This window comes from Cephus cinctus, unplaced genomic scaffold, assembly GCF_000341935.2.
Source record: "Cephus cinctus unplaced genomic scaffold, Ccin1 Ccin1_scaffold0029, whole genome shotgun sequence".
NCBI lineage: Eukaryota > Metazoa > Arthropoda > Insecta > Hymenoptera > Cephidae > Cephus > Cephus cinctus.
Window position 1 is genome coordinate 185739 of NW_014332776.1, and position 17297 is coordinate 203035.

The 17297-nt window shown below is 40.4% G+C and overlaps 1 protein-coding gene and 1 long non-coding RNA gene across 18 annotated transcripts in view; one reads left to right on the top strand and one right to left on the bottom strand.

Moving 5' to 3' along the window:
* Positions 1–17297, bottom strand: part of LOC107267543 — a 148842-nt gene that overhangs the window by 35027 nt on the left and 96518 nt on the right. For 15 of the 16 annotated variants that reach the window (XM_015739471.2, XM_015739436.2, XM_015739443.2 and 12 more), the window contains one exon: positions 10324–10434. The exons of the other annotated variant lie outside the window; for it this stretch is intronic. In XM_015739471.2, coding sequence (XP_015594957.1) covers positions 10324–10434 — 111 coding nt within the window. The remainder of the gene's footprint in view (positions 1–10323; positions 10435–17297) is intronic. 16 annotated transcript variants of the gene reach the window in all.
* Positions 1–17297, top strand: part of LOC107267661 — an 89846-nt gene that overhangs the window by 22761 nt on the left and 49788 nt on the right. The window lies entirely within an intron of this gene.

Genomic DNA, 17297 nt, shown 5'->3' on the forward strand with positions numbered 1-17297 from the left:
GGGGGGACGCGACTTGAGAGCGGATTAAAATTTCACGCAGGGCGGTTTCTTCGAAAAGTTTTTACCAAGCGACGCCCTCGTGAGCTTTTTAGCGTTGCGACGCTGTACGTATCGGTGTATATATAGGTATAGTCATATACACCATATACTATAAGTAAACTCACGTATGCACTTATATGTGTGTATATACTATATAAACGATGCACGTAACTTAATACACGTGGGATGAGTTATACGATTACTTTGTCAAAATTAACATTTTAAAGTGCTTGAACTTTTGTTAGGGGTAGTTACATTTGAAAAAAGAGTCCTCAGGGCGAATGATTGTGTGTAAAAATTAAATTTTTAATTTTGAAAAATAATTATGCACGTACGATGCTTCGCAGAATGAAAAAATTAATTTTCAAGTCAGTATTGCTTTAATACGAATTATAACTGTGGCGTCTATAATAAATTAGATATAAGGGGGATGGACTGGTTTGAATATCTCACTGTAATAAGGGATGCTACCCGAGGCGTTTTCACTTGCCGAAATCTTGCCAAGAATAGAGACGCGGTTAGGTGGGTGGTTCTCATGGGGAGCGAATGACTGATGAGATCTCTTGCGTAACTCGCGTCGTGTAATTCCAGGATTTCACTTAAGGAAGACATCCCCGAGATAAATTGCACCTGAATGCAAATTGTCAACGAATCTTCAGTGAAAACGAGAGAGTCCTTTTAACCAGGAAGAAAACGAACGTCGCCGTTTATACCTGGCGATGAATTATAGTCATAATAATTTTATTCGAAAAAAAAATGTCCAAGTAAGTCACATATGACGTTATGCCAGTAAGGAAAGACGGATGAGTATAACTGTACGGTATATGCAGTATTATAAAATGTATAGAAAGCAGTAAATAAATCTAGCATAGGGCAGCCATATTATATGTGTAGTATCTGAGAGAGTATATTAGTTAAGATACACGGTTGCGGTGAAACGGTGCACGATTTCGAAAAATCTGACGTCACAATCGCTCAATATATTTTGACTGTCGATCGATTGCGCATATTATTATTGGTCGTTTAATTTTCATTCGCGAATGAAAAAAATTATCTTTGCCATTTCAAGTGATAACGAAAGAATTTAAATGCAAAAGTCATAGGATAAGAAAAATATAGTAGAGATGAAAAAAGTTTATACGGATAGTATAAATATTAAGGGAGATACTTGTGGTAGAAATTTTGTCATTTTTTCACAGATCTCCGATACTGTCTTAGCTTCGTGCAGCAGTTTCATGGTGGACATGCGATTCGCGTATTGCAATGCCATCTTTTTTAATTACACGTTCAAAGTCTACGTATTCCGTTTTGAGGTCTACGTGCTCCAAGTCAAGGTCTCAGCCTTACGCACTCCCGGTCGCAGCCTTTGCTACGAGATATCGGAAAGGTTCGTAAAATTTCACAACTCTGGTACTTCGATAGTCTGTATCTCTTGTGACGTTATTAATACGTCACAAAAGGTCCCGAAATAGTAACTTTCTTTTTTCAACTTCGGGACGCATCTCCGTCCCCTTTCCGTAACCTAACACGCAACCGGCCAGGTACTCCAGGGTAATAGGCTAATTTTTCGACAGTAGGCTAATGCAAAATTATCTAAAATATTTCATACGTCACGACCACGACGACCGAGCCATCGTGACAACAAGACGCCACCAAAGGACAAGCAAGGCCTTACACCAGGGAACGTGAACTGTTGCCGTGACGACCTGACCTCCACCCCATTTTTGACCCCAGCCGGAAAAGAGTAAGGAGGATCATCCAAAAGGTCAGCGACATGGGCTTCACCTCTCTTCTGTTTCGTAACGCCGGTACACATAGTCAAGGTTACAATGACTAGTACCGAAGACGAGGAAACCTCGAGTTCCACGAGGCTCTTCGTGCTGAAGGATCAGCGGGGGCCCCAGAGTGGAGGCACCGCAACTGGCCTGCCGCAGGAAGCACAGGGGGCACAGGGCTGGTACCTCAACGTCACTAGAGGCCACTGGACACCCCGAGCTACGACACCGTGTGTGTGGCAGTCTTCCGCGTGGTCAGCATGCTGATGACAGTTACGTCACGTTTGGTTCCCGCTTGAATTTTTCTTTGAACGCCGTTCTTACGACTATCGTGTATCGCTGATCAGTGGAAGACTCCGGCATCTACCGAATATTTTTCAGTCCGTTTCGTAGGGTTAAGGCCACAGATGTCGCTTCAGTGTTCTTTCGAATCTATTATTTAAGGAATAGTTTCAACGACATCACTTTTGTAGCGGCGTAGTAAGACGAGTATTGTGTAAATCCTCTTATTGGCTGTTTGAGGGCACTACTTTTATCTGTTAGTGGGGACGCGAGTCTAGCCTTACAGCGAAGTTTCACTATACTTCGTTCTTTTTTTGAGTTACCAGCGTGCTCGGGTATTGCGCATTATTAGTGTGGACAATATCCGTAAGAATCTTGTGACGAGTCACGAAATCTTTTTCAATCAGCTCATTTCCTTATCGTTGTTCGCGTTTCGCGAGAGGCGCGCAGTAATACATCCCTTAGTTTGGGCTGATCTTCAATTGTTGTGACGATCCCGTCAAAGTATAAGCTGGCATCTATCGTGGTTGATGCGGCTACAGTGATATTTTCGGGAGGCGGAAATCGCAAGCCACCTTTACCCCCCCGATGGACGGCCTCGGGCCGCCACTGTAACCTCCGTATGCCCTCTAGATGCCGAAGACGCTCGCCGAATATCCCGCATAGTTGGCTTCCCAGGGTGTGCAGGGTCTCCGGTCTGTCTGCATGTCGCCTTACCAGCGTGCTACGCCAGGCCCGTAGCTGCCACTTTCGGGCCCCGCAGCCTTTCGGATCCGTTTAAAAATCTCAAAACACAAATAAACGTGTGCGCACCAGGGAAAAATAAATGTAAATTCAGAAAATGAATCAATCCCACGTCACAGAATCTCTTCGCCATGCATAGCGGCTAGAAAAATTGCAACTTGTCCTCTTTTGTGATGTGCATCTAGAATGCCGCGTCACAATATATATATATATAGATGTGAAAATGTAACTGTAGAAAAATGGTTGAAAAATGATATCATATTTTACACACACGTAATTCCGCCGGGAGGTGCTTCCGTCGTGAATTTGTATAAATTTCTCTTTTTTCCTTTCCTCTACCGAAATCCAGTAACTCGCATAACAAGTTTGTCCTTCCGATGACAAGATGTTCCGAGTGTGGCAGCAGTGTCGCTCGTGGTTGGCGCGCGGCTGTGAAATGCTTCGAGCGACTCTTCCCTCCATGTGTAATGCAAATTATATGACCGGCGATATATCATAGGTTGGCTAACGGCGAGCTTAATGTCGTCGCGGGGCGATTCTTGCGGATACGCGAGGTAACATCCGGTTGCCGCCCCCGCAAACCCGGGCTACGGTCTTCGTCGGAAATAATTACCCTGCGGTCTCGCTGGGAAAGTTACGACGAGCTACAGTCAACTTTTCTACTGTTATTTCCTTGGGTTAGGTTAGCTTGGCATAGATGGCTCTCGGGACTCAGCTTCACACGGATGCACTTTTCTGCATTGGAACGAATTTATCTTGGCGATTGATTAACGAAAAAATAAATAAATTATCGTATGAAAAAAAGGAGTCTTCGGTTTTTATGAAAAAATAAAAAAAAAATATCCTCAAAATCCCAGCACCGAATTTTCGAAATTACATGACAGTATGATGATGTATGGTGATTATGGCAATGATTCACATTTTGATGAATATTAATAGTCGTACACGATGCATAAGATTCTTTTATTTCTGGGTCTTTTGCAAGACGGTATTTCATGATATATAACGCTAAAAATTTTTTCAGTACAAAAGTTCGGTAGTCAGTATAATAATAACTGTTGATCTTTACTTTTGACGTAAGAAAATATGTCTAGCCATCAAAATAAACAATAATAAAAAGATGTTCAGTAAAATACACAAATCTCGTGTAATACCATAAATTTGGAAAATTTCGACAAATTTATTTAGGGTCGCGTGTTAAGTTGCCTCAACGTCAGTCGCAGGAGTATTGACAGTAGGTAACTAGTACGCCGGTAGTAGTAATGGTAGTGAAAGCTCAGGCAAGTGGTAAAGGTCTGAGCAAACCTTGTCAGACACGCTGGTTCGTTTACATTTTACGTCAGTCAGAATAGCCGAGGGGTTGGTGAGGCAGTAAGGGTAGGTATCAATATCGATGAGGTTAGGGGTAGCGGGAGTATGTAGAGGAAGGAAGGAAGGAAGGAAGGAACGAGGTAGATTTTCGAGGTTTAAGGGGGTGGAAAGGCGTCGGGACGGCGCCGCGTCATATCCTCCCTCTATACTCCACCTCCTCCCTCTCCCATATTTCTCCCGACTTATAAAGTTCTGCGAACGTAATATACTCATGGACTTGGCGTGCTGGCTCAGACTTTTTCTTCGCTTCACTAGGCCACCGTGCTTTGACTATGCTGACGTAGTGAGAAATGCCTAGCTATGGCGTCTAGTAAGCGAGCAGTTGGCAATGCTGCGCTTGCTAGGGAGTTTACAGTGAGATACCGGAAGAGGTTACTGAAATTATGTCTATATGCTATTTTTCGCGTGACCAGGTAAATTAGACGTGATCTTTAGTTATTTATTTACTAGTGTTGCTTAAGGGTAATTTTTTATCAATACGACTACCATACGAACGAAATGCGGTTCGGATAGTTTTGTATAATTGATAAAAATATTTCTAGGGATATTTTGTGTGTTGGGATAGAATGTCGTCAAGGTAACGAGAACGAAGGTGACGTCATTTTTCTAGATCGTAACGAATAAGCATTCAATTTATTACACTTAAGTAAATAGTACAACCTACCCAGCTGACAGCCTATTCAGACCGATACAGCCTCGTCAGGAGATGACAACATCCATTTTCGTTCCGATTATACCCGAAAATGGGAGGAGTAATAAAGTGGTTGTGTCGTCTGCTATAACGACATTCAATTACGTTTATCTCTTAGCAGGACATTTTCTCCTGTAGGATCACATAAAATTCATAGAAAAACCCAAGGGTCCAGCTGAGAATGTGACGCCGAGTGGCCTAACCTAAAAAGTCATTACCAAATGACAAAAATAATTAGCAACCAAATGAATTTTATTGAAATTCCTAAAAATTAAAAAATCTCAGTCCCGAATTACCGATTGAATAAAAATAAGAAAAAAAATTCTAAAAACGTCTGTGACTATTGGAAATACGAAATCGAATTTCCAGCGTTCCGATTTCACGAGTGGATTTCCTCGTTGATTTCAGGTCGGCTAAAAGATAAAAGAAAATTCAGGAAATCGGATAGCGGCCGAGTCCATCCTTCTAGAAGGTTCTGAAGTAGCTGCGGAGACTGAAGGCGAAGGTGCGTGAGTGTCTAAGGACAGCGTGTGAGAGAGCGAGAGAGACGGTGGTGCAGCATAAGCGAACAGGATAAAGGATATAAGATGGCGGCGGTTTAGAAGGTATAAGAAGACAGTGGGATAAAGGTAGCTGGGACGAGGGGAAGCTGGTTTCTAAGGGATGGAGGGGTGGGTTCAGCGTTAAGGCGATTCCGGTTCTCCTTAAGCTTCTCCCTAGCATTTCTCTGCTTCTAAGAGGGTCCTTCTGCGTCAGTTAGGTTAATGGAACGCTCTGCCGCAAACGGCTCGGAGCTACGGTCGTTTCCGATTTGAAATGGCGTAGAAGCGGGGCCCCAAAATGCAATAACAGCCCCGTCGAACTTTCTCTTGCACGGAACTAAAACTATGCCTCACGGGTATTCCCGGGCGAAACGCCGCTTGGCTTTTCGTCACATTTCGCGACTTTGCTTTTCACTATGATAAATCGCTCAAGTTCTGCTGGCTCTACGCAGAGCGAGCGGATGGGACTTTTAGAGAGGACTTGGACCATCCAGTTGGCCTTATACGGTGAATAGAGGAAGCTGCGAGGATCGAGAGCGCAGTAAGGTGGAATGCAGTTGTGCAACGACGATACGAAATGGCTTCTGTGGTAAAGCGACAATTTCTGGTAAGAAATGAAGAAAAAGAAAAAAAAAAAAATATTAACATCGTCGTAAATCAAATGGCGAAACGCGAAGGGAATACTCTACGCTTTTATTCTTTACTTTTATATTGTGCTTTTATGGTACAGCGATACGAAATAGAGATTTCTATACTGATTCCCAGTTTCCCGGGAGTTCTTTTCATTACGTTTTCATATTCATACGTACATTTCATTGTTACGTGCGTCTGCACTATTTTATGCTGATTTAATGTAGTACCTGCTACACTTTACAATCGGCAATTGATATCGGGATAAATTAATATAATATATTAGGCATTGTTTAAGAGGACAATGGATCTGTCTAGTATTATTTTATAATTATCGTATTGTTATTATATCACAAATGGGAGGACTGGTACTGATTATAAAGGATCATTTAATTTGAATAGTAATCAATCTGCAGACCCTGTAACTATGAAATATATTGAATACCCATTATGTCCTATAATTTTTTGATTAATATTGTATCTAGTGTATATAGAAAAAATAATTTTCATGATGCATTTGCCTATGCATACATATATGCATACATCCTATGCACATGATATTATTATACCTAATGAGAAAATTTTGTCATTACAATTTTTACTTTCATTATAAAGTAAACCTGCCTGAAAAATTATACGGACGATCAATCACGAGAATTAACAAGAGTACGAGAAAAAAGATACCGTTAATTATAAATAATGACTTTTACGGTGAATTCAATGTGAATATCATTATAAAAAAAAAAACCAGCAATATCGGCGTACTTTTCATTCGATTCGACGTCTCTCGGGACATTAACTCGCAAAGCGGTCTCCTTTGTTTTCCCATGCAAGAGGAAAATTCTCAAAGTCCACCCAAGTTAAATTGGATCTGCCAGCTGGGCTGGCGGTGGGCTTAATTTTTAAAGGATGACTTACACCAGGCTTGCCAACCGCGGAAAAATCCTTGAACGCTCCGAACACATCGGTTCCGCCATGATAATTTTTTTTTCAATTTTTTTTTCACCTACTAAAATTAACCTGCTCGTCGTACCACCTTTGTGCAAAAAATTAATTTTTATTTTCATTTCTCACTATAATTCTATGGTAGAGACGAATGAGAATCCTAAGTCATATTTATACAGGGCTGTAAACCTAACCCTTTTCGAAAATACGTATAGTACCCCGGCTAAGGCATACGAGACAAAGAAGACTATTATCATTGTTTGAATAGCGCGGGTCCGCCATTTTGAGTATTTCCTGCGAGGTATTTGACGCTCGCGGGCGTCGAAATATAATGGAGTACTATACGCGCCAGTTGCAGAACAATTGATGGGCTTTTCGGGCTGCACAAACATTTATAGACATAATAGAGAGTCAAGATGGGAGTTAGATGACAGTCGAAAGTTGTTGTACGGTAACGGAGTCTCGTAGCTCCAATTCAATTTGGAACTTAATAAAAGGATGATACAGTAGCCCCGCTCTGTTCTCGCCTGGCTCCCTTTTTTCACCTCAACCCAGAACCCCTTTACTCCAGAGAACAGAGCTACCCTCTTGTCTTGCCATTTCGCAGGACTCGTATTCATTACAAATAATGGCCTATTTTCTCGACAAGCACTATGAGCCTCTTGCCAGAGCCCTTCGAGAGGTGTCATGGCATAGAGTAGTATCTTATACATGACTACGTATATATCTTACAGTACGCGTGTACAGCAAGGACTAAAAGTTGACGAATTTCGTGAAAAAAAATATTTTCACAACCCCCCCCCCCCTTTTTATTAATCGTAAGATTTGCGCGGTACTGTATAATTTTGTAAAATCCACTAGTAACAGTTTTTCAAAATTTTTTACCTAACCTAACCTAACACCTATAGGGTCATCTTTAAAAAAATTTCTAAACTACCGATTAAGTAGGAGGAATAAATGAATGAAAAAAAAGTTAAAAAAAAGAAGTCCGATATACGTCCCAGCAAGGGCATTTTTCGATTTTAATAATCCCTCGCTCAAGTTCTAAGGGCAATCCGATAGGACTTGCCGAGAATGTAATTTGCTTGGTGAGAAGGGAAACCCAACCCTCCGTACGGTAGAACCCCTCGTGACGAAATTTCCGCCATACACCCCCCTCTTCACCGACCCTCCCATTTTCTAGCCATATTTAATTCTCTTTCGGCTTATCTCGAGGATATAATATTTCATACGGTCCGCGACTGTGGTGTCGTCAGTTCCCGCTCGCAGCGCCATCTACGATTAAGGGAGGCCTCACGAGCGATTCCGGAGTTAGTTAGCTACTAAACTTCAAATTGCTCGCGAGTAATTTCATTTTGCGTTTAATCTTTGCTCCGGGTAGATGCTTTGCCGGGGGAACCGGGTTAACGAAACTTCCGTAACGCGGTTTTGATTCGCGGAAGGAATATTATCCTTTTTGCGGTATGAAAGTGGAGGGGACAACACCACGTACCACGTGGTTCGTAATGATACAAAGAAAATTATTTCTTCGGCATAGTACGTTACATAAGCGTCCAACTGTATTAAAAAAAGATTTACGTACCTAGTTCAATCTTTTTTTTTTCCCCAACAAATCTCACATGAGCTGCGCAGTGTTTCTGCGCAGGTTTACGTGCTCTGCTTGTTTTCGTCGTAATACTTTATGGACTTGCAAATGGGAGGGATCGAACGTCAGCTGCAGACATTCTATCCCTTTACTATTTCATCCCCTTCCACGTGTACCTCTTGCTCACTACCAAACGCAACGTCAAATGCGTCGTTGAACTTTTATCCATTACTTTCTCTCCTGCTTCCGTAGCAATCCACGTTATCTCCTGTCTCTCTTCGTTATTGCCTCAAGTCGACTCAATCGCCTTTACGAACACGTAAACACACGAGAGATCGTTTACAATTCGTACAGGAACGAAACGAAAAATAGGAAAATCGAGTTGCCAACGTTGAGAAACAAAAAATTATGAATTACGCGAGTCAAAGTAACAGACGTATCGTAATTTTGAAAATATCAGAAAGGGACGTTAGACGTTTTATAAATTGAACTTAAAGGTTCACGTGACTCTCGGCGACAAATGCCAGTAGAATCATACTTTGCCTAGTAAGTTCCAATGCACGACCATCGACATAAACTACGATTATACCGGACAGTCGTGGTCGCTTAGAAATTTACATTTGCGAAAAGGCCCGAAGCCCAACGGTCTTTCACGAGAGGAATGGAGCGAGAAAATTTATTGAGCGAGTATATCGAATCGATTGGAATCGACTTAAATCGAATTGAACTGGTATAGAGATAGTTTCCTATCCGCAAGTAGCTTGCTGTTACCTTCCTTATACTATATGTCTATATAGCTATATGTATGCTTTAGGTAAGAGGTAAGAACGCTCCTACTGCAAATGGCTTGATCCTAGTCGGAGCAAATAATCCGATGACTGGGAAAGATAATCTTGCGGACCCCGCACTCTGCGGGCGTACAAATTAGGCTGCGCCATGCTGCCTACGTTCGCGATTACGGTAACGTAACCGAATGACATAACGCGAATAAATTACGCCAAAGGAGAGGAAGCACGATCCTGTCCTTGCTTTTCATTCGTTTACGGGCTTTTGTTTTGCGACGATTCGCTATACCATTTGCTCCGTGCTTACGAATATAATTTGATGTTAGTGAGCACGTATAGATGTAGGACAAATGTATAGCGAGAGCTTGTGGCGTACAATGCAGATGGCGCTGATAGTATGCGCCTATACGTTTTCGCACGTGTTTACTAGAGTATAGCTATATCTGTACGCACATACCGAATAGGTATTGTCTATAATGCATAAGACTATGCTATTCTGTGTACAGACTGGATGTACCGATCAGGCGAAATACCAACCTGACGGCTCATCATTTTTGTCCACGTGATTCTGTGTATGTACAGCATGACTTTTTTTTTGTACTCTCGAGAAATCCACGCGACAAACATCTTGACAGATTCTTTTTTTCTCTTCGTCCTTCATTAAGGGATCATTTCGTTCGTTTCCTGTCTGTTTTGAATTTTTGTTTTATTTACGGCTTTCCACGTGTCGTCGAGGTCGGATATGTATTTGTGGATGCTGCGTTGGTATTATTTTTTTTTCTACTGGACGACAGCTTTGCTTTATGTATCGTGATGATATACATATAATGGGTTCTCTGAGGTAATACTACTTAAAAAATTTTTTAAACCTTATTTTTTGAACTTTTTGCTGATTTCTCGAATTTTTCGTAATTTTCATGAAATTCAAACCCACCTTATTAATCTGACGCTGGAGTTTGGTAATGGTCGCACGATCTCGTTGTGCGGCCACACGTTCCGCTTGCAAAGTTTGTTCAAGCTGCTGCACACGTTCCTCCAAACTTTCCTGTAAAGCAACGAGTACACCATTGATAATATCTGCGATATACATTATAACGATATCAGAAAATCAATAACATATTAATGATCGACGTATGGGAAAGTACAGTCTGTGTAATGATTATCGTGATATTCGTGATTAGATTAATGAAGGACGAGGTATAAATATAATATATACATATACATGTATATTGACCTAAGGTATAATCAGTTACACCAAATTCGACCAATCAGAAATATGTTTTCTGCAGTAAGTAAATGTACCTTCAGCGTTAAAACCGGAACAAACCTTCCCAAAACGACGTTAACCGTTCGCCAGGGACAACTGGGTCTTTATTAAATTAGAGGAAGTTACGTGCCCCTTACTGAGAAAGCGGACACACGTATCCGTTGCAGAAGCAAATGTGCGACATCAAACACATTATTCTCACGACCGCATCGGTTCCCGCCGTTTGCACAGGAACGTGCACCGGAACTCGGGGAATCCAGTGAGAACATTCTATTTGATCTATCCGTAGATCCAGTGCGAACAAATCAGCTTAATTAATAAGGGTGGTAAAAGCAGAAATTACAATAGCTGGAAGCTCATCGTGGGGTTAATTTATTTAACTTCCTATCAATAAAAAGAAACCCGCCTGAAAAAAACATTGGTCAAAAATCAGATTCAATATAAAAAAATTACCCCCCCCCTAATTACCCTAATTACCGAATTTTCAAAATTTACCAACTTTCCCTCGTTTTTTAAACGTTTAATTTGACCTTCTGAAACGGCCCACCGTTACAAAGCCACATACATAGATATAGCCAAGATACGCATACAGCATCCAACAGTCAGGAGCCATAGAAATTTATATACTAGTTCTGATTTAGACGCTGAAAGCATAATTTACTAGGAGCGCGTGCAGCAGGGAGGGGGGGCGGGTGGTTAAGATTATCTGGAATATTTACTGGAATCCTTTGCACGGAATAATAATCGGTAGCAGGGCAGACGATTTGACCGTGAGCATTGGGCGCAATCCATTAGATCCGTAGCGGGTGGAAGCTTTAAGGGATGCGAATGGTCCGAAGAGGCAGCGTAGGCTACGGCGAACTGGTATGCATTTATATGCGAGAGCACGTAGTTGCAATTCACCCTCTCAAACCCCTCACTCTCCTAACCACGTTTTACTGCTCCTCATTCCACTTCATTCCGGCACTTCGCATCTCCGGCTACGGTAGAAGCCCTCATGCTCCCACATCCTCCAGCCCGTGTACCGGGGCCACGGCTATTGTTTGTTGTGAACGTCCCCGGAGGTGGAAGGCTGGAAGGAATGGTAGAAGGTTGGTTGGGACGGTAAGGGTGGAAGTATGGTAGCGATGGTAGGTATGGTAAGGGGTAGTTTCGGATCGTCCGTCTACCTTCTTTACATACAGCTGTATAACTATATATATACCCTGACTGGTACATGCATGGGATATAGACCTGCACGTTGTAAGTGGCTACGGATATATATATATATATATATATATATGTATATGTATATATATAGGATATCCCATAGGATTAGTATAGGGACGTCCGGGGACGTCGTTTAGGCTCAGTACCTTCCGACGTACCCTCTCTATATGCAGAGATTCCGTTAAATTGCAAACAGCCATTCTCCGGTAAGGGTTGTTTCGCCTTATGGCAGGAGGGTCGTGTTTTACTAGTAAATATTACGGGGCGTGTATTCTTTTGTTACGAGACTCTCGAACGTATTATTATATCTAACGAGGCTGAATATTTAATTCAAAGTGACATTCGTCTCGAGTCACTCGAAGGAAGGATAGTCACTGTCAGAAGCACGTGGAAATGTAGGTATGTCATGGGCGTCGTACGCCCGCTCGAGTCCCGTCGAGGTTTTGGCAGCGTTCCAACCCAGCGAGGCAGTGACCCAGTCAAAAAATCTTTTCACCGGAGTAACACAGGTTGTACTACGAGGCAGTGGGTCCGAACTGAATTCAATGTGTATTCGTATTTCCATCGACACGCTGTATGGTATTTATGGTGCCCATTCGTTTACCCTATCAACATTAACCGTAATGACGGATATCAAAGTTACAGGCGTATCTCGCATACGGTTTAACGAGCTATTTAACAGCGTTTACTATGTTTTACATACGGCCAATGGCGGTTTTCTCTTTGGGCTTCGCTCGTGTTTTTCTCGCCTCTCACTGGAGCTTCCAGGATCCCCTTTTGCATCGTGCTTGTTACACCGTTCGTACTCGAATGCTTCGATAATGTGAAAACGGAAGCCTCGCTGGGGCGTCGCGGGCGTCTTTGATCCCGGTGTGTTTTCAATTTGGCACGAATGCGCGAGAATACAGCCCCGGGCGGCGTACCTCGTTGCACCCCTGTTGCTTGACGCACACCCCCCGCGTATCTACTGCTGTTACCATTTACCGTGGGAGAACGAAATTAACGCTTGTTGGGGTGGCCTTGGATCCTGCATTTTCAGTTACACCGTAAACCGACCTTTGTGTTTGGCTGTGGGCTTATGAGGGAACGTTGGAGTGAGAGAGAGGGATGTATAGATTTAAAAGGGAGAGAGTGACTTGGAGAAGGGGAGAGTCATTTCACGTTAAATGCGAATCGATTAATTTACATTTGCCACTGGTTTTGCCAGGCGGGAGATTTTTAGTGGTTCCATTTGAAAATATTATTTAAGTAATGAAAATGCTGACGTGCGATTTATTTAAATGGGGGTGGTTTTTGAAAATTTGGGTAATAATTTTTTATTTAATCTTTTTTTCTTATCTATCGTGTCTCTGTACGGCGTAGATCTTTTTTTTTTTGGGGAGAAAATATTTTTTTAAAATTTGATTATTTTTAATAGACTGATTTATTTTTGGTTTGCGCGAACTTTTAGGGCGCAATTGTCGGGAATGGGAATAAAGTGCGAACAGTCTTACGAACAGGTCATTTTGAATGTTTAAGATTGAACAAAAATTGTCTGTCGCAATTCCAGAGCGGCTTCTTGGTAGAGAAGAATCGGGGAGGATTCTTTGCTGACGTGAAATGATTCTACGGTAATATGTCATGAGAAAAGAGTTACTCTTGTAGGAATGGGGTATAAGCTTCCACGTTGAGCTAAGCTACTCGGATCCTGGAAGGAGGCTTCTTCTCGTGAATCTACGTTTAGGAGGGGTGGCAAACGGGAATTATTCAGAAAATATGCATCAGCCAGGCTTTGCATATCGGTCACTCAGCCGTAAAATGCACTTTACATTCGCTCGCAAAAACCTACTTGGGATAAGTGAATTATGGATACGGGAACTGGCTGTGTGTATACATTATATAGGTACAAACTAGACACAATAGATAGATACATACACTAAGTCGAGATTTCCGGTTTCATTTTAAAGTTTCATAATAGCATAAAAGAAAAGGAGAAAATAATTTAAATCCTACTTGAAACTAATTTGTTTAATCAATAATCTCATTTATCATATTTATTTTATTTATAACAAATTCGAGTATTAAAATGGACAATTGTCGACAGTCTGCAATTTATTTTAATGATTAAAAATCGAATATATATATATATCCATTATATATTTATTGGATATGTACAATCATTTTTTTTCCCCTATATACCCCATAATGCTGCGTTTGCTCGCCTCGACGTTTTTCAACAACCCGGCAGCCATTTACGCATGATTTCACTCAAAGTGTTCTCAATGCTACTTGACAAGTTGATGATCGCACGTAATACGTCCACTTGGCATAAATCACTGGGAAACGATTGCGATCGATCCTGATCCTTTATATTCAGCAGCCATAGAATTGCAGCGCGTAAGCGTTTACTCTGTACAATAATATAGACGACTGGAAATATGTCTGTACTCGTGTTAAATGACTCGTGACTATCGATACCAAATACGCTAATAGTCGTGCTAAAAAATATCACTCGACAATATAATTAATCCTAGTGAATTATGGTACAGACATAAATAAATTGGATAACTCACAGAGAACTATTTAAAATTTATATTGAATTTCTTTGATTTTTTTTTTTTTCTATCTATTTGTATCTATACGTCTAAAATTGACTCGAAGTAGTTAATCTGTTTAGAGTCAGACAGTACCGTACATTATATTTTGAGATACGTATAGCTTATAGCGCGTACAATTATTCATAGTGATCATCAATCAAATGGTATCTTGAAATTGGACATTTTTATTGGTGATTTTATTATTTTATCAAGTACCAATGGGAATTTAATGTCAGAGCTCCCGCAGTTGCGGAACGTTGGCGTTACAGTATCTCATAGCGTCTCAACAATGGGAGTAAGATAGCATGGTGGTTTACGATTTTTGTGAAATTTATGAATGAAAAAAAATATAAATAAATAAAGTTGTTTATCAAGCAACAGTTCTAAGCGCTGTTTCACGAAGCGTCAAAATAAATATTTTTTCTATCGGTCGAGACGTTCGTGTCCGTTGGATGATTTACATGGCAATCTACTAACGCCTTGGTGCACACAGAAACGTTTTGATTTATCCGGCCACTTTCACAAAGTACTGGACTTCTGCCAGGCCGGAAGGTCCATCCCGCCGGAAATCACAGCCATATTTCAGAACCCTCGCGCCCTACGTGTCTCCCTCGCATCCTGCTATGCATTTGCATAAAGTAGAAGACTGCGGTTTGAGAAATCAATTTGGCCTTTCACGCTTCCACGACTGGGAAGACGACTTTTTTTTTTTCATGATTTCTACTCACTTTTCGAACCTTTTATATATTTATTCATCCACTCCTCGTCCCTTGAGCCTTTTTCTTTTCCTTTTTTTTGATAAGGTCATTGTTGATTATTGACATTTTAATGGACTCATACATTTTTTTTTCTTTTAATATCGAAGCTATTGGCAAGTCAGTAAAAGTGATTACTTGATTTTCTACTGGCGAATTATTCATCGTGGTACGGATACGGAAAGTATCGATTTATAATGTTAAAATGTATTATTGATTTATTACGGTAAATGGATTTAAAATTTTTTTTCATCTATTTTAGACTGGTATGCATGTGCGCATATAGAAGTGAACGAATAACGGTTCCACGAAGTGCGAAGACGTTGAATAGGTACACGTGCGAAAAAACAGATTGAAAATTATATCAACTTCCTTGCGCAATGCTTTCGCTTTATAAAGAGAGTGTAATAGGGGATTGGGGAGTCTGGCAAAGCGTTCCCGTGGGAATTGACTTGGCTGTGAAAGTACCAAAGGGACAGGATAGAAGAGACACGAAATCTGAGGAAGGGTGGCAAGAGGGAATGGAACAAGACGAATAAAGATGGCGTAGTAGGAGTGAATTCTTAGGATAGAAAAAAGGAATGCAGAAATGCTGAAGGATTATAGTAATTCATATGTATATACTATATATATATATATATATATATAGTATACTATATATATATATATATATAGTATATATATATATATATATATATATATATAATATATATATACTATATATATATATATATATAGTATACTATATATATATATATATATATATAGTATATACATATGAATATATATATATATATACTATATATATATATATATATAGTATACTATATATATATATATATATATATAGTATATACATATGAATATATATATATATATACTATATATATATATATATATAGTATACTATATATATATATATATATATATAGTATATACATATGAATATATATATATATATACTATATATATATATATATATAGTATACTATATATATATATATATATAGTATATATATATATATATATATATGTATATACTATATATATATATATATATATATATATATATATTTAAGACATTCGATTCCTGTAAATATATAAATATAAAAACAATATAAAAATGTAATAATACATAATATATATATATAATTGATATAAAAAAGTAGTAAATTGTGAAAATTAGTTTGGAAATACGTTAAAAAATTGTTTAGCCTAATTTCTTTTGAATTCACCGAAATTATTTCGCGTATTTTCATTTAATCGTGCATTGCTAAAATATCGATTACAGTTTCGTGTATTTACATAAGGAAGGTTCGGGGGGATTCGATAGAATCTGCTGTCTGCTCCGCGCACAAAGGATTCGAGTCCGTTAAAGAATTTCTGGCCGATCGCGAGTACGGGAATGAAAGGACGATGAAAGTGGGTAGATCGAAGAAGTCCGGGACAGCAGTAGCGCCGAGAGGCTGGAGGTTTTTCATTCCTTCCAGGATTCCCGTGTATTTCCCATCCATCCTCCGCAACTGGATCGCTGCCGGTCTGAAGGTTTTGTTACGGGAACATTGTAGGTACACACGAGACGGGAGCGACCGCGCCATTAGCCGAGTCAATATTTGCACGTTACCCGGTATTATTTTTACCCCTCCTTTCGCCCTAAAACTCGAAGAAACCCTGTCGCGAAACATCCTAAGTAGGTACATACTTACGGAGTCAGACACAAGAGTTCCTCGTGAGGTTACAAAATCGGATAAAAGATCCCTAATAAAAAAAATTCCAGATTTCTTCATCCCCTAATCGAAGGGTTGCGGGATAACGATGTAGTAAATCCAAGATAAAAAAAATATTCTTGTACAAAGGAAATCCGAAAAATCCTTCAGGAGGATTTACCGGCAGATCGGCCGAGGGTAGTTCACGTATCTCTGTATTTACCGGTAGTCCGATGCAGCCCCTTTCGATAGGGCACCTTTAAGGATGAGTCGCTGCGAGGGTGGCAGATGAAGAACAATGGGGGACCGGGCCAGGGGGAGGGAAGATTCGAGGTGTGTCGTAGGTAGGGGGTGCTGGATGGCGTGAGGGTGAGAGTCACCACCGAAGGGGAGGG